The 24,696-nt window shown below is 39.1% G+C and overlaps 1 protein-coding gene across 11 annotated transcripts in view; it reads left to right on the top strand.

Annotated features, from left to right (window-relative positions):
• The window catches only part of POLH (DNA polymerase eta), a 36,133-nt gene extending 13,723 nt beyond the window's left edge, over window positions 1-22,410 (top strand). For all 11 annotated transcript variants that reach the window (XM_069065896.1, XM_069065890.1, XM_069065893.1 and 8 more), the window contains 8 exons: window positions 776-993; window positions 7,784-7,953; window positions 9,327-9,430; window positions 10,567-10,686; window positions 11,467-11,590; window positions 12,088-12,153; window positions 15,380-15,549; window positions 20,118-22,410. In XM_069065896.1, coding sequence (XP_068921997.1) covers window positions 776-993; window positions 7,784-7,953; window positions 9,327-9,430; window positions 10,567-10,686; window positions 11,467-11,590; window positions 12,088-12,153; window positions 15,380-15,549; window positions 20,118-20,994 — 1,849 coding nt within the window. In that variant the 3' untranslated portion in view covers window positions 20,995-22,410. The remainder of the gene's footprint in view (window positions 1-775; window positions 994-7,783; window positions 7,954-9,326; window positions 9,431-10,566; window positions 10,687-11,466; window positions 11,591-12,087; window positions 12,154-15,379; window positions 15,550-20,117) is intronic.
• The last annotated feature ends 2,286 nt before the right edge of the window (window positions 22,411-24,696 follow it).

Genomic DNA, 24,696 nt, shown 5'->3' with positions numbered 1-24,696 from the left:
TCCTTCCTTCCTTCCTTCCTTCCTTCCTTCCTTCCTTCCTTCCTTCCCTCCCTCCCTCCCTCCCTCCCTCCTTCCTGCTTTTTGGAGGGGGGAAGGCAGGGCAATTGGGGTTGATTGGGGTTAGTGACTTGCCCAAGGCCACACAGCTAGAAAGTGGTAAGTGTCTGAGGCTGTATTTGATGAATTTAGGTCTTCCCAACTCCAGAGCTGGTACTCTATTCACCGCGTTTATTTTTTTTTAAAGGAGAAAAAATAAATTTGTTTTTTTTTTCATTGTACATAACACAAAGAAGAGTCTGTAAAGAAAACATTTCTTTGTAGAGCTATGTTTCTTACAGCTGGCAAATAAACAATATGATATGTTCATGAAGATCACATGCTTTCTATATAGTAATTTTAATTTACCTTAGGAAGGTGTGCAAAAAGTACCACTTTGTATACTTTATAGTATCCTTTACTGGTTTTCTTTTGTACTCTTTATAATCTTTTTCAAAATTTGATACCTGAGTACCCTCTTCCTATCTAAAATAATAACAAAATATTAACATGCTTTAGATAGTGTTTTATTCATTTGAGTGTTTTACTTGTAACCAACTTGTAATTTCTACCAGAATCCAAGTAAGCTGATGGCGTTCATATAGTTCCATTTTACACACAAAGAAAAGAAACTTTTTTCGGTTCCCTCAGAATGCCAGTGACATAGCCAGGAAAAGGACCAACATGCTCTCATTACTGAGGCTCCTGGCCAACAGCCTATGATTTTTATAATCTTCAGGTACCGGGAGGCCAGTGTGGAAGTGATGAAGGTGATGTCTCGTTTTGCTGTGATGGAGCGTTCCAGCATCGATGAGGCCTACGTAGATCTCACTAGTGCTGTACAAGAGAGACTGAAAAAGCTGCAAGCTCAGCCTATCACAGCAAACTCGTTGGCAAGCACCTACATCCAGGGGTTTCCCCAAGGCACTAGGGCCCTGGAGGGGCCTGTTCGAAAAGGTACTTCCATAACAATATATTAGTTCCTTTTCCTACCTTTGGAACCTGCTTTCCTCAGTCATGCTGATTCTTAGGATTAATTTTACAGATAAAGCTTCATTCATTGAAAAGGAACTGACTCTAAAGAAAATAACACTTGGAAAAGAAATTCACTTTTCCATTCCAGGAAGCAGTAGTTATGAAATCATTAAGAAGCCAGTTTCTTGACGCTGGAGCTGGTGCTCTTACTCGCTGAGCCACTGTAGTGGGAATGCAAATTTGGAAGATCTTCCCTGCCCCTAGGCTAAAGTGCTAAAGCCTGGGGTGGGAGGCTTGTTTTTCAGTAGATACTTTTTGATTGGCCAGCGGGTCCAAAAGGTTGTTACATTCTCTGAGCCAGGAGAAGGCTATATAAGCCCTGATGTGTAGCTTTGTTTTGGGACTCACTTTGAGAAGTGTTCTGTGATTTGATCTGAATTCTGGGAAGCCATTGTTGAGAGTCCCCCGGCTTTGAAAAACCCAGATGTTGACTGGGTATGGTGTAATAGTTGGACAGTTTGGAAAGCTGTCTACTTGATCTGTTAATGTCTTGATAATTCTGTCAGTATATTTTGAAGTTTGGGGTGCTGACCTTTTTCCCCTGAATAAGGTAAATGATATATGTCTGACTGATTAAAGTAAGCTTGTTAACCCCCCCCCCCCCAAAAAAAAAGCCAGTTTCTTTTAGATATGCCTAGAGCAGACTACTGTTGTAAATAAGGAGCAGTATTATTTGAGCTTCTCTTTTTCCTTTTTAAATTTAGGTTAACTTGATGTCATTTTAGTAGCTGGTGAATATATATATTCTATTTCTGGGACAAAACACACGCATTTCATATCTCTATAAGATTTTTGTGAGGATAAAATGGAGAATTTACATGAAAGTGCTTTAATTAAAAGTTAAAAGAGCTAAATAAGGTTAATAACAATTGTAAGGTCTTTATTTTTAAGATAACGTGTTAGACTAGGGGAGGCAGGGTGATATATTGGCCAGAACGCTGGACTTGGAGCAGAAGAGACTGTTTCGAATTCTACCTCCAATATTTACAAACTATAAGTTGCTTAGCTGCTCTCAACTTCAGTTTCTCCATAATACTATAACATATAATAACAATTATAACAATATCTTTAGTATTTAGTATCTCACAGCATTATGAGGACTAAAGAAGATAATAGACACAAATCTCTTTACAAACCTTAAAGTGTTAATGTCTGAAACTGTAGAGTAGGTTCCCCAGTCCTTCTATAGGGTAAAGTAAATACAAAAAAAAAAACAACTTTACTGTATTTTGTCTTTGATTGCAAGGGCTTGTGATATTTCCAGGTCCTTAGTCTCAGAAAATTCAAAGAATCAGAATTTTTTTTTCTTAAATGTTTTTACGTTAGGACTCCATTAGCTCCCCCAAAGCCTAGTATTCTATGTCCTAAAGCTTTTCATCCTAGTTAACAAGTGTTACATTTCGAACAATGTTGTGACTAGCCTGCCCTCTATCAGTAACAGGCACCATTTTTATGTTCTCAGAATACTTTTGCAACATTATTTCCACTAAGATGAGCAATTTTATTAGAAAACATTGTATATTGGATGCTTCTTGGCTCTAAATTTAGGAAATTGTCTAGACACAAATCTGTAGGGAATTATCCCCTTGAGGGAACTGTTCTATAATTCTTTAATTGCCTTCAGAAGCTGTGCTATTGGTCTAAAGCTGACTGTATAGTCAGGGAACCTCAGCTTGATTTCAGAGCAACCAATTAAATTGAGTAAACATTGGCTGAGTGCTGTGTGGAGAGGACCCTGGGTGCTGGGCTATACACTGGGAATTCAAAGATAAACAACATATAACTTTCTAGTGGAAGGAAAGACATGTACACAAATAACTCTGCTACAAAGGAGAGAATGTAGTAAGTGCAAAAAAAGATTTCCAGTCAAAGTACTATGAGAGAGGTATCGATTTCAGCTGCCAGCATGGAGGTGGGAATATCAGGAAGATACGGAAGCCCAGGAAATGCTTCATGAAGGACATAGCATCTGAGATGGGCTTTCAACAAAGGGAGAGGCTTCCACAGATGGTGGGGTCTGGTTGGGCAAAAGAGGGTCCATTCTAGGCATAGAGGGATGCCATAAACAAAAGCATGATGACAGAAGAGGACTGGAAAATAATAGGAGCTAGAAAGTTAGTCTGGTTTGACAGGGACATGCTATGTATCAAGGTTGTGTGAGATAAGGCTATAAAGGTGAGCTGGAGCCAGATTGTGGGGTACCCTTCTAATGGCAGGATCCGCTGAAGGGTTTTTGGATAGATGAATCACATCGTAGTAGTACATTAGGAATATTACTTGGACAGCTGTTGGAAGGATGGATTGGAGAGGGGATTGACTAGAATATGATCAGTTTGGAAGCAAGAATGAGAATAAGGACTTGATTTAGGATGATTTCAGTAATTGAAGTCAGTCAACTAACATTTTTAACCACCTACTGTGTGCTTCAACTGTTCTGAGAGTTATGGATACAAAGAATGGCAAAAAAGGGGGATGAATGGGAAAGACAGTTGGGGTCGAATGATCATAAGATCACAGCTCTAGAGCTGGGAGGGGGCCCGTGGACCATCTTGTCCAACCTTCTCATTTACAAACCAGGAAACTGATATGGGAAGAATCCAAGGGCACTCTTCTGCTTTCTGACTAGGAAAGATGCCACAACAGAAATAAAGTATTTAGGGGGAAGAGAAGCTTTTGGGAAAGAAAACAAGGCTTTTAAGTTTCAACATGTTGAGTTTCAGGTGCTCGTGACCCATCCAGGTGGAGATAATGCATCAGCCATTTGGAAATAAGGATCAGAGCTCTGTGGAGGCAAAGATTTGAGAGTCAAGAGGCAGAGAAGTGTTCACTGAAGCCATGGGAAGGCATGAAATCACTGAAGGAGAGAGAGCAGAGAAGAAGAGAATAAGATCAAGGACAAAGCTTAAGGGATACTCGCATTTTAAGAAGTTAAGCCAAAGGAGAACATTCATACTTTACTGTTTTTAGGTGTTGTTTGGTTTGGTTTGGTTTTTTAATGCTAATGAGCTAATCCTATTTTATGACCATTTGTGGTACAGAATAGAATATTTATGGTACAGAACAGAAATTAGATTTTTGTTCAGTTGTGTCCAACTCTTCATGACCCTATTTGGGTTTTTCTTTGCAAAGATACTGGAGTGGTCTGCCATTCCCCTCTCCATCTCATTTTACAGATGAGGAAACTGAGGCAAACAAGGTTTAAGTGACTTGCCCAAAGTCACACAGCTAGTAAGTGTCTAAGGATAGATTTGAATTCAGGAAGACTCATATACCTGATTCCAGGCCCAGTGCTCCATCCGCTGCACCACCTACCTGCCCAAGAAATTATATAGGACTCAGTATTGAGGGGCAATAACTGACCTCAGTGGTTGAAGCTTATACTGAAGCTTTCAGGAGTGGAGGAAAATCTGATGCTGAAATTTTTATTTACTTTTTCTGTGCAACCCTAGCAATTCTATTCAGCTATATTATCTATGAAGCCTGACCTTCAATTTTCAGGATTTTTTTTTAAAGTGAGTTGTTTAATGGTAAAATGAAAGGAATATTGTATGTACTTTCTCAAAGGATTGAATTCTGAAATAAAATTTTCCCTTCTAAAACCTCTCCAGGGCTGCTATATAGCTGGTTTCTTCTAACTATGAAGATCCCATTTACTTTCTTCTTCCTGTCTTACTCATTCATTTAGCCAATAAGCATTTACTGAAGGCTACATATGATTTTACTTGAAAGTACTTTAAACATGCATAGAATTATAGCTATAGATACATCTTTCAATTCAACACATAAAGTAGCTATTCTGTTCAAGATACTGTGCTAAATGTTGAGGATATGAAGAAGAATGGAATTGTCCTTGCTCCTGAGGAGTTTCTGTTCTATCAAAGGTACACAACATGTACACAGATTAAAAAAAAAAGTACAAGGAAAAATGAGGAAAAGGAGAGATTAGGTGGGGTGAGGGGAGCTCAGGAAAGGCAGTGGCAGGAATAGAGATTTAATTCATGTTATATATGGGGAGATAGAGATGACAGGATATCAGCAGGGTGGGGGACAAAGTGAGAAAGAATCAAAGGCGACAGGACAATGCAGAGTTGAATTGTTCAATAACAAGGTCAAAACTGAGAAGACAGGAAAGTATGTCTTTGTATGTTGTCAAAAGTATGGTGTTGGAGCAAGTATGGTGGGAACGGAGGCATGGAGTGAGACAGGCCTGACAGGAATTCTGATTTATGTTTGGAATGAAAGGAGATATTCTAAATCTAACAGTTAACAAAAGTAAATATACTTAGTCTCAGTGTAGATACAGCATTGATTAGGTTAGGCACAGCTTCCTTCTGCATTCTAACTCCTTATAGACTGGTTTTTTTTACCAGGAAGCTACATTGGCCTCAAGTACCAATTAAGTCTTAATGATGGTTTCAATATATTTTAAGGAAAAACTAGCCTATTTTGCATTCAACTAAGTCTTTTAAGAAAATCCATGCCACCTTATGTGACAATCCTAATAGATTTTGCCCTATAACTCATAAGGTAGCATCAGCCTTGTGGCTCATGGAAGCTGAGGAGGTTAATGAACTGGGAGGCCTCATGGTATTTGAGAGGACATCATTAAATTGAAGTCTCAAATTATAAGGGCAGCAGTTAGGTTGGAGAGTTAGAAACTTTATGTCAGTACTAAATTCCTTAAGATAGGAGGAAATGTGACATGGAAGGCAGTAGATTATAGTATTAGGAACCTGGATGAACTGACGTAGACAGGTGTGGTGAACCTTGAATGAGGAGAGATTGCTCAATGATGGTAGTGATGCAGTGGAAAGCCCAGGGTATGCCAACTCCTCAGTTTGGTTCATTGTGGTAGGTTTCCTGGGAAAAGATACAGTCTGCCCTGGAAAAGCTGACCCAGAGATTAACCATCTTCTGGAGAGATCCAGGTTTCTCTGAGAATTAAGTATATGAAAAGAGAATAGGTTGAAGGGCAGTTTATTAACAATTGAGTTGAGGTTTGAGAAGGCACAAATAGAAAGAGGAAAGGTACTAGAAGGTAATAGCATTGAGCTTGATAGGAACAAGGTTTAACGAATCTCAGTGTTGTACTGGATCTTAGGAACCGTCTAGTGTAAACCATACCCAATGAGAAATCCTACTGCAACATATCTAACCAGTAGACATATACTTGAAGACTTTCGATAAGGGGGAACCTGTGACTTCCAGAGGTAAACTATTTCATTTATAGATAAGCCTAATTAATTGTTAGGAAGTTTTTCTGGTATAACTACTAAATCTGCTTCTTTGCATCTTCCACACATTACTTCTGGCCCTGTCCTCTGGAACCAAAACAGAAGCTGCAAAATCCATCTTTCACATGACAGCTTTTTAAATATTTGGAGACAATTATGTCTCCACTGAGGCTTTCTTCTCCAAGACAAATGCTCTAGTTCTTTTCACAAATATTCCTATGATATTGACTCTAGCTTTCTTCCATACGTAGGCTGGGTACCTTCTTTTAGTCGTTTTCCAGGTTATCAGTGTCCAGATGTAGCCTAGAGAAAGGATAGAATGGTAGGAGCGAAGGTAATGAAGTGAGTCCTTTGCATGCTTCCTAGATGTCATTTCTGTACTGCCTTTCTCTTTAAACAACCTACATCCAAATGACTTTATTTTTTTTTTTTAGCAATTTATTTTTAGTTAAGTAACTTGCTCAAGGTTACACAGCCAGTTATTTCTGGGTGTGGTGCTGAGTATCTGAGCCCGGATTTGATCCCCAGGTCAGCCCAACACTGGAGCTGATGCTCTTACTCGCTGAGCCACCTGGCCGCCCCTAATCCAAATGACTTTAGGTCTTCTTTATCCTCTTCATTCTAGCTAGTATTTCCATATGTCTTGTAACAGCCCCTTGAGTATCTAATCAAGTTTTGCCTCTTTAAAACTATTCATTAGGGAATGAATGGCAAGAAAGTAAATTCACCAATCTTTCCAGTGTCTTATTTGTCTTTTAAATCACTTACCTGGAACCAGGGCTGTGAACTATACCTCTAAAGGTGTACAAATTGTGTTACCATCATAAAGTTTGTGCTGTGGTTTGCCTGGATTCCAAATGCTTTCTTATTGGATACACCAATCCACGGTGGGACCAGATGTGAAAACGGGTTAGGAGGCCAGGTGAGAAATGACTTTGTTTCGAGTTGTGTTTAGAACAGAGATAACTTTATTTTCCCTGGTTGTTCATGACAATCTGCAGGTGGATTAAAGAGAACATGTATTTAGCAATAGTGATTCATGGTTGCATAGAGAATTCTCTTTATGTTCTGTGTGTTTGGAAGTGCTTTTTTTATTTGTTTAAATTCAGAATCAAAAAATGTTCTTTCAAGAGCAAAAATGTGTTCTGGTTGGAAAGAGCAGTAGGGGTTGACTCTTTTGAATACTTTAAATAGTCTACGTACCCAAGAGGTTACTTATGCACAGTATTTTTCAAATGCCAGGGCCATTTAAGGTATCCTCCTAGTCTGAGGTTCCTGGAATAGGAACAAAGTGCAAATCTGTCAATACCTCATGCTGTCTATCTTTGTGGAAATCTGAGTATCTTTTTTTTTACTCTAGCAAACTGGCCTGTGACTACAGCATCTCTGCACTGATGGCTCTTCCCTTTAGGACAGTTAAGAGCACTGATTTAGGGTTGAGCATATTTTATTTATTTTTACACCCTCTCCTTTCTCAGATGAAATTCGAGAGCAAGGAGTAATCCAGTGGCTTGAGTCTCTTCCGTTTGATGACTCTAGCTCTCCCGACCTGCAGCTCACCGTGGGAGCAGTAATTGTGGAGGAAATGAGAGCAGCTATAGAGAGGCACACTGGTTTTCAGTGCTCAGCTGGGATTTCACACAACAAGGTGATGGTTAAAGATGGGGTGGATTTCAAAGAGAAATACAGGTATCTTTGTGAAATTTTGCAAAACAAGGACAAGAATGGTAGGAGCAATTAGATAATTATGAATGTGAAAATATATTGGCCAAATATAGGCCAGCACTTTCCCCCCAAACCTGACTTGTGTAAAACCTAATAGTAGCTAATGTAGCTAATGTTTTTCAGTCTGTACCTATATTCCCACTTTTAAAGAAACCTCAGTTTTTGCAATGTAGATTATATTCAGAGGCTGCCTGTATTTGGACCATTATAGTTGTTTGAAAATAAATTCCTTCTTTGCTTCCCTATTGAAACCTAATTAGAAGTCTCAGGATATCCTCAGCATGCTAGAAAATAGAACCAAGTAAACTCATATTTTCAGGAGAGAGGAGGAGACTTTTGCTTGACCTGTAAAAGTTTGGTATACCTTATTTTTTCTGGCTATAGATATCCAGTTGCCTCCTTGTACCATGATGTTCTTATGTGTATTCCATGCTTTCTCCCTATTTTCCAATACAACCAATAAGAGATATGTGTACAATAAAATCTTAAGCATTCAGACCAAATTGAAGGGATGCTAATCTGACTTAAGGAAAGAGTATAATTTATAAATGTTTTGAAAAATTTTTTTATTACATTTACCTACATATAGTAATTCAAATGAGGCTAACAAAGTATTGCCTAATGTAAATACTCAGAATATTTGCTTAAATAAATGCATATAGTAGTGTTTACATCATTAGAAAAATAAATTTGTACCTTTAATTTGTTATACTTTAAGAAGAAAGGGTTGATAAAGAGCATACACATACCAATCTCTGACTGAAATAATCATAAATTAGTATAGTCTGAATTGATGATGACATTATGCAGCATAAATACAGCATTTGGCTTATTGAGATAGGAAACCAAGTAAATGACTAGGTAATAACATAGACTAGAGCCCTGTGGGCCTACTTTCTTTCAGCAGTGAGCTGTGACACCTTAACTTATCAAGGCAAGGATATACTAATAATATCTTAGTTTCTTTCTACACTTTCTCTTCTTGACAAACCTTTAAAAGTGGGAATATTTCAAGGAAAAGATTGGCAGAATTATGGGGGAGGATTTAGAAAAAGCTGAAAGTGGAAGAAATGTGGGAAGAATAGTGAGAGTGATGAACTCTGTCATTTTTTCCACTGAGGATGTTGTGAGATACAAGGGTTTAGAGATGTCTTGAGTTTCTGGTTTTGTTTTTGTTTGTAATCTGGAAACCATTAAACTATGGCTACACACAGCCAGAATGTTTTTGCATTTACTATCCCTTTGTGTGGGTGAGATTGACAGTAATGAGATTTTTCTGCTGTTTCCATGCTTCAGGTCCTAGCAAAACTGGCCTGTGGATTAAACAAACCCAACCGCCAGACTCTGGTGTCACATGGATCTGTCCCACAACTCCTCAGTCATCTACCTATTGGTAAAATGTAAGTATTTAGGGAGCAGTTTGCTCTTTATTCAAACCCTCAGGAAAGCAGGCTAGAGTTCTACCCTGCCTTTTTTTTTTCTTGATAAGTTATAGCCTGTGGAAAATAGGTTACAGGAAGGTTGGGGAGAAGGAAGGAAAGGAAGATTGAAGGAAAATTTTCAAAAGCAAACAAATTTGGCTGAGTGTTCATTCAATTCTAGATTATCCATGATTAAGACAAAGACTACCATGGATAATTGAAATCATCAGTTAACCTAACTTTCTTCCTTCCCACTATGCTTTTTGCCAAAATGTATTACTAAGTTACAAAATAAGAATTTCACTTCCTTTCTTGCCTATTATTTTTGTAATTAATTTTTAATTAATAAGCATATTCTTTTCCTCCTTTTCCTGTCCCCAGAAAATAAAAAAAAGAAAAACAAAACTCTTATAGCTCATACAGAACCACAAGCAAAACAAATTCCCATGTTGGCCATTTCCCAAAATGTGTCATTCTTCATATTTAGTCTATCACCTCTCTCAGAAGGTGGATAGCATTCTTTATCTTTGGCCCTCAGAAACCATTGTTGATGACTGGCTTAAATCAGAGTTCATAAGTCTTTCAAAATTATGCATTTTTACAATGTCATAGTATAGATCTTTTTTCTGGTTCTGCTCACTTCACTGAATTAGTTCATGCAAGTCTTCCCAAGTTTTTCTGAAATTACTCCTTTCTTATGGAACAAAAGTATTCTATTAAATTTATTTGTTCAGCCATTTTGCAGTTGATGAGCACCCATCTACGTTTTAGTTAAAGTGCTCATGGTTATTGAAATATCTCAAAATTTGCTTTCAGAAGTGAAAATTAAAATCAAAAGAATAATTTATAATTGAGTGTCTGCCTATTCAATGTTAACAGGTGTACAATAATGTATAAGACATAGTCCTTAACCTCAGAAAGTTTACTCTAAAGTTCTACACACAAAAAGGTTGAATAAGTAGAAGATTTAAATTATTAAAGACGAGGCAATTGATGATTAATTCCACAGTTACTGTTATGATGCTACTGACCCCAAGTATGATATCCTTTTGTCTGCTAATCAGTCTCAACCTTATTCTGAGTAATCTTTGGATTCTATTTCCCTCTTTTGGCAGCCGTAGTCTTGGAGGAAAGCTAGGAGCTTCTGTTATTGATACCCTAGGAGTGGAGTATATGGGTGAGCTAACCCAGTTCACTGAACTCCAGCTCCAGAGTCACTTTGGGGAAAAGAATGGGTAAGAAGTTTGTTGTATAGTTGAGTAATTTCCTTATGGTGATGCTAATTTCAATACAGAAAACTTCTCTGGACAGAAATCTTTAAACTTGTCTCTGGATCACTGTGGGTTGCTTTGATTTAAAAGATATCTCCTATATTCTTTCCTTTCATGTATGGGAAAGTTTTAATAACAAAGATCACTGAGCTTCAGCTCATGACCATTCCTACCCTACTGCCTCATTTGTGCATAGTATTTAAATAACCGTGATCATAATTCACATTTATATATAGCACCTTGTGGTTTACAAAGCATAATACTCACAACCCTATAAGGTAGATGGGATAAAAAACCTGATTATAGTGCTTTAAAGTTTGCAAAATGCTTTATATACATTCAGTCACTTCATCTTCACAACAACCTTGTGAGGTCAGTACTCTACATATATTCCCCATTTTATAGATAAGGAAACTTAAGAGTCAGGAAAGCTATGAATGGAAGATGGCTCTTTATTATAGGTGTAAGTTCTGATAAGGTATATGTGTGTGTACATATACAAATATATACATACATACATACATATATGTATATATAAACATGAAAATGCAAATACTTGTTCGGATTTAGAAGAATTTGCCTCCTTAGCTGAGTACACTAACGTTCCCTGGAAAGGACAGAACTTATTAATGGTGAGGGTTCAGTTGTGAACAGTTTTTTTTTTTTTTACCTTTCCTTGACTTAGAGAATTGGGCCAAGGACTAGAGTTTACCTTCAACTTTTGTCCTCTTTTCTCTTCATTAGATCCTGGCTGTATGCCATGTGCAGAGGGATTGAACATGATCCAGTAAAACCCAGGCAATTACCCAAAACTATTGGGTGTAGTAAGAATTTCCCAGGGAAAACAGCCCTGGCTACTCAGGAACAGGTAGGCAGACATCCTCAGGAAGAAAATGTCATTTTAACAGAGATTTGAAGTGGGTTTTTGTTGATCATTTGGTCAGGAACCTCATTGCATTAAGTAAACTACAGGATTGCATAACATGAAGGAAATAGATATCTCTTCCAGACCTTGAAAATTAAACTGGATTTTAAATTTATTGCATTCATTTTTTCTACCACAAAATAAATGAAACCAACTTGATTAGAATTCTAAGGGGAATTTCTCATTTTTGAAGTTGAAAATTGATAGCCCTAATAAATTTTGTAGTGCGTTTCAATAAGGGTATGATGTGTCTGACATCCACTGTATGGCATGTCAGGAGCACCTAGAAAGTGTCTGGGCACAAGCTAAAATAGTATCGATTAGTGATCCTTGGGATACTTCCTGTATCTGTGCCGCTGATGGTCTGAATAAGTCTGAGCTATGTCCCTTGATAAAAGTGCACTGTTGTTACTTAGGAATCCCAAATACTCCTTTTACAGGTACAGTGGTGGCTACTACAGTTAGCCCAGGAGCTAGAAGAGAGACTGACCAAGGACCAAAATGATGTAAGGAACATTTTCTTCTGTCTGTGTTATGGGCTTGGGAATATTCTAGGAAGCTTGTTTTTGAAACAGAAATGTTGAATCTAGAACCTTGCTGAATGTTTTTCAGGTTCAGAAGGAGCATTATCATGTTCTTCTCCCTCACTTCCCCCCATGCATCATTATCTTTAAGCCATACCTACTAAAGGTCAAAGCCTCTTCCTCTCACATATCAGAGTGGCCTGCTCACAGAGCCTGTGGAACATGGTGTCTATTGTGTCTTTTCCATATACCCCTGCTGCAACCCTCAATACTCAGTAACCCTGACTGCCTCTACCAGTCTTTGGCCCAGGGTCTAATTCTGATAGTACCAAGTCACTGGGAAGTAATCTTAGGATGTGGACACTAGTCTTTAAGATCTGGTGATTGTAGCAGCAAGCACCCCAAGCGTCCTCAGGGTTTGCTGCCACCACAGGTTCTTGGATCTGCTTTGATAAAGGAAAGCAACTCAAAAGGGGTTAGCAAGCTTACTTTAATCAGTCAGACATATATCGTTTACCTTGGTCAGGGGAAAAAGGTCAGCACCCCGAACTTCAAAGTATACAGGCAGAATTATCAAGACAGAAACAGATCAAGTAAACAGCTTTCCAAATTGTCCAGCCATTACATCCATATCAAATCAACATCTGGGTTTTTCAAAGGGGGGGGGCCCTCCGGACAACGGCCTCCCAGAATCCATATCAAATCACAGAACACTTCTCAAAGTGAGCCCCCAAAACAAAGCTACACATCAGGGCTTATATAGCCTTCTCCCGGCTCAGAGAATGTAACAACCTTATTGACTCACTGGCCAATCAAGAAGTATCTACTGAAAAACAAGCCTCCCACCCCAGGCTTCTGGTACACTTTAGCCTAGGGGCAGGGAAGATCTTCCAAATCTGCATTCCCATTACAGTGATGGGAAAAGAATAGGAAGGATTGGAGTTAAACAGCTGAAAAATAGTAGGCCATCACTATTTCTTTTGCCTTATGAAAAGAGACCTGGTCTGAGTCAGGAGACCTGGGTTCTAGTTCCAGCTCTGCCTTTGTGTGTCCTTGGACAGGTTGGTCCCCAAACTTTAGTTCTTTCATCTGTAAAAATTAGAAGATTGAACTAGGTGATCTTTTAATGGTCCCTTAATTCTATTTAAGATTCTGGCATTCATTTTTCTCAAAAAATATGGGTTAACTTACAGGGTACCCCAGAATGCCTTCTGGTATGAAGCCACCTTAACCCCATCTTTTTTTTTTTTTTTTTTGCCTTTTGGAGGGCAATTTGGGGTTAAGTAACTTGCCCAAGGTTAAATGGCTAGTTTTTTTGTGTGTTAAGTGTCTGAGGTCGGATCCGAACTCAGGTCCTCCTTAATCCCGGGCCAGCCCTTTACTCACTGTGCCACTTACCCGCCCCAATCCCATCTTTTAATTTGGAATTTGAGTGCATATATTTAAGGGGCAGTCAGCTGACTTGTTTGGTATTAAGAAAAAAAAAAGAGGATTTTTTCTGAATCTTTCTGACTCTGGCCACTAGGTGACACTCTTTTCTCACTTCCTTTTTGGTCTAGTCTCACATAGCAGAGTGCTGAATGGTGGCGGAAGACTAGGGCTGGGGGCTGGCCTGTGATTTCATTAGAATAGAGAACTTCCTCTGTCCATGCAGGTAGTAGTCACCCTCTCTGCAATATGTGAATTTCCTATGGTAGTCACATGTTAAATGATTTTCATGCTGCAAATTCATATATTCTAATGTATTCTAAGCCTCTAGTAGTGCTTCCCTTGATTAAAATCCTTCCTGGAGAAGATAAATTTTTTTTCCAGAGAGGACTACTTCAGGATTGAGCCCTACATAAAAGTTTTCCAAAATTCTGTTATTTTTAATTAAGTTTTCAAATGTACTTTATTTCTCCCTTGTCATCACCTTCCTCAAAACCAGCTTTTGATTGTTTCCTTTCTTTCAACATATGGCCACTAGTCATTCTTCCTCTCTCTTTTGTTTCTCTTCCTTACCAATATCCTTTAATCTGATTTGTAGTATCTTTTAAAGTTGCTTTTGTGGGTCCCCCTCTGAACATTGAGGCAGCCATGTGACTCAGTGGATAGAATGCCAGACCTGGAGTCAGGAAGACTCCTCTTCCTTAATTCACATATGGCCTCAGACACTTACTAGCTGTGTGATCCAGGGCAAGTCACTTGGCCCTGTTTGCCTCAGTTTCCTAATCTATAAAATGAGCTGGAGAAGGAAATGGCAAACCACTCCAGGATCTTTTCCAAGAAAACCCCAAAAGAGGTCATTGAGAGCCGACTGAACAACAATTTATAGTGGGGCTCACCCTTACATATCTTGCCATGATATTTTGATACATTAAGCTAGAACTTTTTGCCCTTTTTTCTTCCTCTTGAAAAATATTATTCAGTATTATAAGTATCAGCAATGTTCAGATGCCTAGAATTTAAGAATTTAGGAAGGATCTTTTTTTAGTTTTTCTTTGTCCACTTCTTGAAGATTATGTAATAAGCAGATTTTTCTAAATTGTACCTTCCATAGATGTTACACTGTGTTAGGAGCAGGTAATAATAGCATCTGTCCTCAGTATAGGGGCAGCCCGTAGAGAGAATACATTTAATTATGGAGTCAGTCCATACTACTAGCTGCTTTTTGATTGGATTCTTCTTTTAGACAGACCCTTAAACAGACATGCAGACTGCTTGCCATTTCTTGAGCACACATTGCATATTTCTGCTCTGTCTTCAATCACACCAGTGCCTTTGCCTTAAATGCTCTCCCCTGTATCTTTTTTTTTATCAAAATCCTCATTATCCTTAGACCCAGTTCAGATGCTACCTCTTCCTCTTCCTCAAGAGCACTTGGTTTGCACTATGATACGTACCCCTGGCCACATATTGCCTTTTATTTTTATTTTTTTTTATGTACTAGGTTATAAATGTCTTGAGGGGTGAAGTCTGTGCTTTATTTATCTTTGTTTTCTGTAGTGCCTGGCCTAGTGCCATGTATATAGTAAGCACTCAGTAAATATCAGCATCATTGTTTGTTTCCTGATTCCTTCTACATATTCTTGGCTTTTAGCCTTTGGACAGTTCTTTCCTCCCAAACCAACCTGTCATTTTGACTTTTCTTACATCTCCTGTGCAAAACATGATATCCAGATGTGTATCATAATTTCACTTTTGGCTTCCTCTTCCCTTCCACCCGCAGAATGACAGAGTGGCCACACAACTGACAGTTAGCATCCGGGTACAAGGAGACAAACGTCTTAGCAGCCTGAGCCGCTGCTGTGCCCTGGCCTGCTATGATGCTCACAGGATGAGCAGTGATGCATTTGCTCTGATCCGAAACTGTAATACTGCTGGAATCAAAGCTAAATGGTGAGTTCCTTTCTCTTTGTTAAGAAGATAGATCTGTAATTGTCCTGACTTTCACATTAGATAGAGTGCAAGAGCTCACCACTTGTGTGGGCTCCAGTATTTAATGGTAAATGAATATGCCTCTGCCTAGCAACATCCACAACCTGGAGGAGAATGGTCATGCACTTTGGGAGGGATGTGCAGCTGAAACCCCAGAAATAAAACTGTCCAGCTGCAGTTTTCCCTTCTCTCACCCCAGATGTTCCCCTTCCTATGATTTGGTTAAGAGATTGACAATATACCCTCTTATAGGCCTACTGCAGACAAATAACTGTGCACCTGCAGAGTGTTGCCTAGGGAGGAGTAATTTAGGGGAGAACACCTGAGAACTTTCTTCCCAACTAACTAATTAAGGTCACTTTAAAGTTTCTGTTTCCATTCTCAAAGATGTCTCTAATTGTATCTGTCAGTAATTTGGGTCCATATTCCTGTTTAGCCTCAAGCTAAAAACAATCTATCCAGCAATAAATTTTTATTAAGTAGCTACTATGTGTAAGACTATGTGCTAGGGGCCAAGGATACAAAGACAAAGAATGAAATAATCACAAGTCCATAATGGCAAAAATATAAAATGAATAAACACAAGGTGGTCTGGGGAGGGGAGAGCATTAGCAGGTAAGGAATCAAGAAAATTATCTTACAGAAGATGGTTCTTGAATTCTTAGGTGGGGATTGTTGTTGTTTGTTCTTCATTCTCTTCTTGAAGAGGACCATGACATCAGGGAGACGATGCCATGCCTTGCAAGTGAATTGGATTTAAGTGAGGCAGGGCTGTGCAAAGTCATCAGCCTCACTCTCTTCTCCAGAGCCATCTGGGTCTAGTGGCAAGATACAGATTAGGATGACTGGAGGTGGCTCTGGATACAATGGGAGACCTTGGCTTTTTTAAGCTAAGGTTTATCCAAGCTCTCACTTGGATCAAAGCAATGCCCATTCAGTGATTAAGGCTAGGTAAGAAATGAGCCAAGGAGTAGTCCCTTTTACCTAATTAAAAAAATCAATCTGGGAGGGGAAGATCCTCAGGGTTTCTCCCCAAAATAGACACAATTCCTATTTATATTCACTCTAAGCCAAAAGGCCCAAACAATGTCCACTAAGTGGAGCTAAGGTAAAGAGCCTAGTGCATTCCAGGCCTGGGGGAAAGCTCAATTTGTAGGGGCACTGAGACCTGGATGGAATAACCCGTGGGAGGCATAGACAGAAAGCTTGTTTGGCTGGGATACAGGGTGTGGGGGAGGGAGTAGTAGCCAAGGAGACTGTAAAGATAGATTAGGGTCAGGTCACGTAAGCTTTAAATGCTAAATAAGAGTTTATCTTTTATTCTAGTGGGAATAGGAAGCTGATGGAGTAGAGGAGTGATATAGTCAGAACTACATTTAAGGAAAATTACTTTGGCAGCAATATGAAAGGTGGATTGGAGTAGTGAGAGATCTGAGGTAGAGAGACCAATCAATCAGGAGACTCTTGCAATAATTTACATAAGAAGTAGTGAAGGCCTGGACTAAGGTGGATAGCTGTGTAAGGACAGAATGGGGTTAGATTTGAGAGATGTGATGGAGGTAGAAATAGTGAGATTTGGTAACCGATTGGATATGTTGGGTGAGGGAAAGTGAGGAGTCCAGGATAATGCCTTAGTTATGAATCTGAATGACTACTGTCTTTCATGGAAATAAATTTGGAAAACAGGAAGGTTTTTAGAGGAAGATAATGAGTTTAGGTTTGTATGTATTATATTTAATATGTGATGTTTCTAGGACATCTGGTTTGAAATGTCTAATAGGCAACTGGTGATTTTGGACTCATGCTCGTGGAAGACTGTGTGTGTGTGTGTCTTAAGATTTTTAGAATACCCTGTATAACTGAGTCATTTGCATAGAGATGATAGTTAAACCTGTGGGAGTTGATGAGGTTACCAAGAGAGAAACTGAAGGAAGGACCCTTGGGAAATATGCACAGTTGAGAAGAATGACCCTGAAATTGGTTTACTAGGACTACCTATATTTTGGAATGAGTAGGAAATGTTGATTTCATGGGCGTTGAAGGAAGAGAGGTTGTTAAATGATGGAAAGGAAAGGAAATGTATGAAAGTAACAATGGGGAGTAAAGAATATTCTGACCCCCTTTCCCAAAATTAGGACCAATGGATCAGGGTGTGAGAAGGTACAGCCAGTACTGGAGAGGATAACCAGGGATACCATCCTCCCGTCAGGGGGAAGTCAGCCCTTAGTGAGGGCTAGTAATATTCTCAGATTTAATTCTGTTTCTTATTGATGAACTTCAGATAGTCATAAAACATGAGAACTAAAAAGAGAGACTTGTTTTGGATTGTAATGATGTAATGATCCAGATAGCATTACATCCAGATTCTGATCTCAGCAAAGTTTGGATTTTCTAACCTTGCCTGAGGAATTGAATCAAATGCTCTAAAGTTACAGTAAGATTTTGATTATCAGGAAGATTAAATCACACATTATTTTACATATTTATATAATAATTACCACTTGGCCATTGGCTTTTATTTATATCGTTATAAAAAATAAAATTAAAATGTCAAGTAGCTAATTAGTTTTCATACATACATTTCTTGTTATGCTGTTGAAATTATCAGTGACCTTTTAATAACTCCCCAAAGAATCATGCCTTTAAGTGTCCTGCCTAGCCTAATTAGTTGAGCTGGGCCATAGGTGGGAAAGGGTGTTGAGTGGATAATCCACCTAATTCCTAGAGAACATTGCCTATGATAAAGCAAGTGGTTCCTGACTCCAAGTTTCAGCAGAGAGATACCAGTGAGGAGACCCTGAGTGTGTTGTAGGCATTCAGAGTACCCTGTGGTTACTTATCTAACAATAGGCTAGAGGACCATCAAAGGGAGAAAGCACAACCCCCTAAATATTTGTACCGTAGGGTGAAATCTAGGTCTCTCTGTCTTAGTTGTGGCTCTGCACCTCAAAGGTATCCTGGCATATGGGACACCTGAGTTCTAATCCCATCTCAGCCACTTGTAGGCCATATGACCTTGATCAAGGCACTTCTTTTCAAAGATCCTCAGTTCCTCATTTGTAAAGTAAGGGAGTTGGATTAATTGGCTCCTAATATCTCTTCTCTCTCTAAATACAGATGTTATAATGGGCTCTGTGTAGAGTGTGCTTAAGTAGATCTGTAACATCATCTGTTGTGCTACTCTGTGGGTGTAGACTTCTGTGTATCCATTCCTTTTCATCCTGGGGGATTCTTGTCATGTTTTTCTACAAATCCACCTTAGGGGATCCACCCACTTACTATTCTGGAGGCCTTCCTCTCTAGGTCTGGGAAGAGTATATGTGAAAGTGAAAGTAAGTCCCTTTTTTTTCTCAGAATATTCTGTTAGCTGTTGGATGCTCACCAGTGTTTTTGTGTGTTACAATGTTCAAATCCCAAATAATTTCACAATAATACCTTCATACAAAGCCTTATTCTAGAACTTTAAATTACTTTCGAGGGCAATATATTGTAACCACACTTATAATTGGATTAACTTTAAGTTAATCTGTTTTTAATAACAACCCACACTCACCTATGACTTTAATATCTACAAAGCACTTTAGTCATAACAACCCTGTGAAATAGATACTGCAGACATATTATCTCCACTTTACAGGTAAAGAAACTGAAGCTCATGAAATTTTCCCATACCCACAGTTCTAGTAGGTGTCAGAACTGGGATCCAAACCCAGGTTTTAGACCCCATCCAGGAAAGTTTATAATTACTGAAGTGCCAAAATTATTTGATTATAAAGCTATCTCATAGCATGACATCTGACTAGAAGCTCTAGTGAAAGTATTAATATTTTGAGAAAGTTTTTTGGACCAGACACGTGATTTTATTGGTGGTGAGGAGGTTCATGTACAAGTGCACACCTGTACCCCCTCTGTATCTTCTCATCTTAGCATTGTTAGGGTCATACAGCCACTATGGGGAAGAGGTGAGATGGAGACCAATTCTTTATCTATAATCTAGGAATCCTCTCACTTGAAAAGTAGCAAGTCAGCTCTCTTTCTCCCCCTAGAAGTTAGCTCTTTTGAAAATATTTGGTTAAAGCATGAAAAAGCACTTCCACCAAGGCTTATTGGATACTACAATGGGGAGCTAAGGAAAACTGTAAAATTGCCTTCTTTTATAGTTCATGTTCTACAGAGAATAGGGAATCTCTCAGGTGTAGGTCAAGAGGTGTTCTGCATAAAAGTAGGGGGTAGATGAGATGATTTTCTCCATATTTCTTTTTGACCTAGAATTTAGCTAGTCTTTTTTTGGTTGTCTTGGCTAGTAGGCCCTACCCTAAATGCTGACTAGCTTAGCTCCATGCTGTGGATTGTAGCTCTAAAAATGTACAACAAAAGCTGTTTGTGTCATGTATTAGCTGTGAGTGTTATTTCTTTCTTGGGGTGTAACCATCATCCCAAATATATGGTATTTGAATATAGTCCTTATGTAAGCCCTGAAATCTAGACTTGTTGCTAATCTTTCTGCTCCTTTTTTCCTCTTTGCACAGGTCTCCTCCCCTCACCATGCTCTTCCTTTGTGCCACCAAGTTCTCTCCTTCTGCTCCACCATCTTGTACAGATATCACCAGCTTTATGAGCAGTAACCCGTCTCTTCAGAAGTCAGATGTTGCCAGTTCAAATACTAAAGCTCTGGAAGGTGGCCCGAAGGTGGTAGCTACTAAAAGAGCCACCAGTTCTCTGGAGTTGCTTTTTCAAAAAGCTGCAGAGAAGCAGAAAGCCAAAGAAGCTTCTGTCCCACCTTCTGCTACCACTCAGGTCCCTGAATCCAGTTCACCACTGAAATCCTCTTTCCAGTTTTGTTGCAACAATACAACTGAAATGGAACCCTTCTTTAAACGAAAAAATAGGGAGGCCCAAACACATCCACATCTTCATAATGGTTTTTCTGCTTCTCTCCCTTCACAAAATTCATTGCCCATGGCTAGAAACATCACCAGGAACCAGTTTTCTCCAGAAGAGCCAGATCACAATGAAGTCCTAGATCCTAAGCCTTCCACAGCTCCTCTAAGAGAAATGGTTTTGGCCCAGAGTGGGCCAAGTAGACTTGGTTCTTCTCTGGACAGTGCTGGCAAGGTAGCTACTAATGTTCCACCTTTTCCAGATGTTGAGGACCAGTTGTGCTGTGAGAAGTGTGGCTCTTTGATATTAGTGTGGGAAATGCCTGAACACATGGACTATCACTTTGCAATGGAACTGCAGAGCTCATTCTTGGGGCCCTGTTCTTCCAGGTCTCCTGTTGTCCCTGCTACCTCCCCTTCTCAGGCCAAGAGAAGTCCCAAGAGTCCCTTGCCTTCCAGTGCCAAGCGCCTCAGGCCTGAGGGCACCCGAACGTTGGAATCATTTTTTAAGCCATTAACACGATAGCTCTGACTCGGAAGTTACTTGCCCAGGATTTTATAATTTTTATCTGAAATGCTAGAAACAGAAATGTGCATGGCTTTTTAAGAGAAATCCATAATAAACTTTTTTTAGCACACAAAAAATTATTTTTACAACCCCAGGGTTGTAAAAACCCCAGGGTAATCCTGGCATTCCCTTGAAAGATGCTGTTTTCTGATTGGAGACCCTAGTGTGAAGACTTGAAATCTGAAGCTTTTGATGCTTATTACAGTGCTTTGTGTACAGTTGGGTGTTTGATATAGGCATGCCTTAGATAAAGTGGCTCTGTTTCATAGTAATGTTATTACCAGACACCACAGTAATGAATTAAATTTGTGAAACCTTACTATAGTGTAGTTCAGCTGATTGCCTATAACACTTTTTATGTGACTAATTGCCCTTTGAAAAGTTTTTTTGTAGACCCAATTAATGGCATTAGCCAGGTATTTCTATAATAACTAGACCAGTTAATGACAAATAAGGGTTTAATGACAGTGATTCTTCTTGATAGCCTCCAATCTTAGGGCTTTTTCCTCTTTATTCTGAAGTATATTGGATTTACTGGCAAAAGGAATTCTAGCCTATTGGAGAATGAATTTTAAAGGTATTATGCCAGTCTCTGCAAAGGAAGTCTGGGACATGGCTCCACCCTAGATAGAGAAGTTGATCCATGTGATAGAGAGGATTCCAAAGGTCAAGTCCATAAAGGGCAGTTGTGTTTTTCTCTCAAATACCTAAAATCTAAGGACTAGATGTGAAAGAAAGGCGGCAGGGTACAATGGAAAGAGTAATGGATTTGGAGCTTGATGCTTTGGATCCAGACCCTGATCCTCCACTTACTAGTTGTGTGACATTGAGCAAATCATTTAACCTCTCTGGGCCTCAGGTTCCTCATCTGTAAGATTAAGAGGTAGAACTAGATGGCCTCAAGGTCCCTTGAAGTGTCCATTTTAAGTGCTTATCCTGGTCATCCCCAGCACTTCCCAAATTAGGGCAATTAATAAGAAACTGATTCTGTTAATAGATCTGTTCACATGTAGGTTACTAACACACCCTTCCTTTGTGTCTTTGCTTAGGCAAATTCCTTCTGCTTGGAATATTCTTCTTCCCCAACTCTGATCAAAATTCTCGATTGATTTCACTAGCTTTATAGATCAATTTGCATAATTATGTATAATAATGTTTCATGGATTCTGGCATATGTATGTAGCATAGTGGTCTTTTAAAAAAAACTCTTATTTGTAATGGATTAAAACAGTACTTATGACTCAAATTATCATCTAATGCTAGTGGCTTACCTGTGACTGGAAGGCTAGGAAATATTAAGCTTTCCTATTCATCCTTTGAAGTGATAAAACTGGGCATGTTTCTTAAATAAAGTATATAAAAGTTTCAAAAAAATTTTTTCTACTTATCCTTCAAGACCTGAATCGTTCATTTTTCCATGAAATTTTTTTATAATTAGTGCTGTTTGAATTGAATCTCCCTTGGAGGGGAGGGGGATCTCTTTTTTTTCTTAATTGCATTTAATACTACTTCAGTGGTTCTTATTATACCCATCCTGCATTGCATTATAGTTATTTGTGTATATGTCTTATCGCCTATATTAATCCCTTTTATAGAACATTTTTGTATCCCCCCATACCTACTAGTGTCTAGCACTTAGTAGGTGTTTAATAAGTAAGGATTGAAGTGATTGGACCTGACAGTTGTCAGGAGCTATAGATGAGGGTTATAGTTAATCCGAATATTTTGTTGAATTTCTGCAATTTCATCAAGTTTTCAAATAGTGTAAAGCTGGGAGAGCTAGTTCAGCAGATGATAAGAATTAGGATCCAAACAGATCTTGATAAGCTAATATTGGGTAGAATCTAACAAGATAAAAATTGAGAGAGATAAATGTAACATCTTGGGTTTAAAAAATATCAGTTTTCCAAGCACAGAGTGGGGGAGGTTTGATTAGTAATTTGTCTGAAAAAGAGCTGGGGGTGAGGTGGGGTTAAGGTACTACAAGTTCAATATGAATTATTAGGAAGGAAATAAGATTAAGGCCTGCTGTGTGCCCGGTACTATGTTAAGTGCTTCACAAATATTTATTTTAATTCTCACAACAACCCTGGGAATAGGTTCTTTTATGATCACTTTATAGTAGAGGAAACTAAAGCAGAGAGAAAGAGGTTAGTTGACTTGCTCAGGGACACACAGCTAATATCTGAGGCTAGATTTGAACTCAAGTGGTCCTGACTCCAGGCTCAGTGCTCTATTGTCCCACCTAGCTGTTTGTTTCTATTAGTGTGATGTGGCAGCCAAAAAGGCTGATGGAATCTTGGGCTGTGTGAGTGATAAGAGTTTCTTAGCTGTACTCTGCCTTGCTCAGACCAGTCTGGAGCAATGTGCTCAGTTTGGGGCACTACAGTTTAAAGACACATTGATAAGCTGTGGGGCATCCAGGAGAAGGAAACTAGGATGGTGAGTCCACGTCACATGAGGATATTGAAAGACCTGGGGATATTTGGAGAAGACCCCAGGAAGACATAAACAGTTTTCAATTGTCTGAAGAGCTGGCAAGTGGAAGACAGAAAGTTGTTTGGACCCAGAGGGCAGAACGAGGAACAAGGAGTAGAAATTTCAGAAAGGCAAATTTAGGCTTGATGTTAGGAAAAAACTTCCTTACAATTAGAGCTGTCTACTAAAAGTGGAATCACCTGGATCTGGAGGTGATGGAATTTTCCTCCTTGGAGTTCTGCATTCAAAGACAGAATGACAATTATAATGGAGAAGAGTAGCTAGATGGCCTGGTGGAGTGGAAGATTCATCTTCCTGAGTTCAAATCTGGCCTCAGATACTTCCTAGGTCTGTGACCTTGGGCAAGTCATTTAACCCTGTTTGCCTCAGTTTCCTCATCTGTAAAATGAGATAGAGAAGGAAATGGCAAACCACTCTAGTATCTTTGCCAAGGAAACCCCAAATGGGATGGATCATGGAGAGTCAGACATGACAGAAGAACAAAAGTTAGAATGAGGATTCCTATGCATTGGCTGACAGTTGCCTCCAACTCAACTTCTGGGTTGGGTCATAATAGTTCTCAACAATTTAAATCATAGAGGGGTTATGATTTGTGTCAGTGAAGGGAGTACCTCTAGACCAGTGAAACTGCAGAGCTTTGAATCACTGGGTACACTGTGACAGAACAGGATATAATACGTTAAATAGTACATCATACAATCAGACATGGAGTGGGACCTCTAGGGGTTCACACAGATGTTAAAACCATTGTTTGCAGATTTACTGACCTTGTTTTTCTGGATATAAATGAGTAAAAACACAGTCTTAAAGAGGGAAGTCCAGTGTGTAAACATACCTCCTGCCAAAGGATTGACCTGTTAGCCTAGAGAGTAAGCTGTCTACAGCTGGAACTCTTGAACTGACAATAACACTAGTTTTCTACTCTAGCCAGTGGAACTAATAGAAATAATGTGGAAAAGAATGGTGGAGCAGAAACCACTTCTGTTTCTAGATTTGTGTGCCTAGGTACCTACCATTTGTCACAACTGCAAAGAACTAAGGATTCTAATGGTGCTGGACATAAAAGAAGGTAGCCTCAAATAAAGCAGAGTTCTGGCTTTCGGTTTCCCTGTCCCTAGTGTTGGCTGGGAGCCAGGCTAGTCATGGCTGGAGTAGAGGAGA

The sequence above is a fragment of the Petaurus breviceps genome, unplaced genomic scaffold, assembly GCF_028583685.1.
Source record: "Petaurus breviceps papuanus isolate PSGF00001 unplaced genomic scaffold, PetGlider_PUasm1.0 90701, whole genome shotgun sequence".
Taxonomy (NCBI): domain Eukaryota; kingdom Metazoa; phylum Chordata; class Mammalia; order Diprotodontia; family Petauridae; genus Petaurus; species Petaurus breviceps.
The sequence above is the reverse complement of the archived record's forward strand: the minus strand, read 5'-3'. Positions and strand labels throughout refer to the sequence as shown.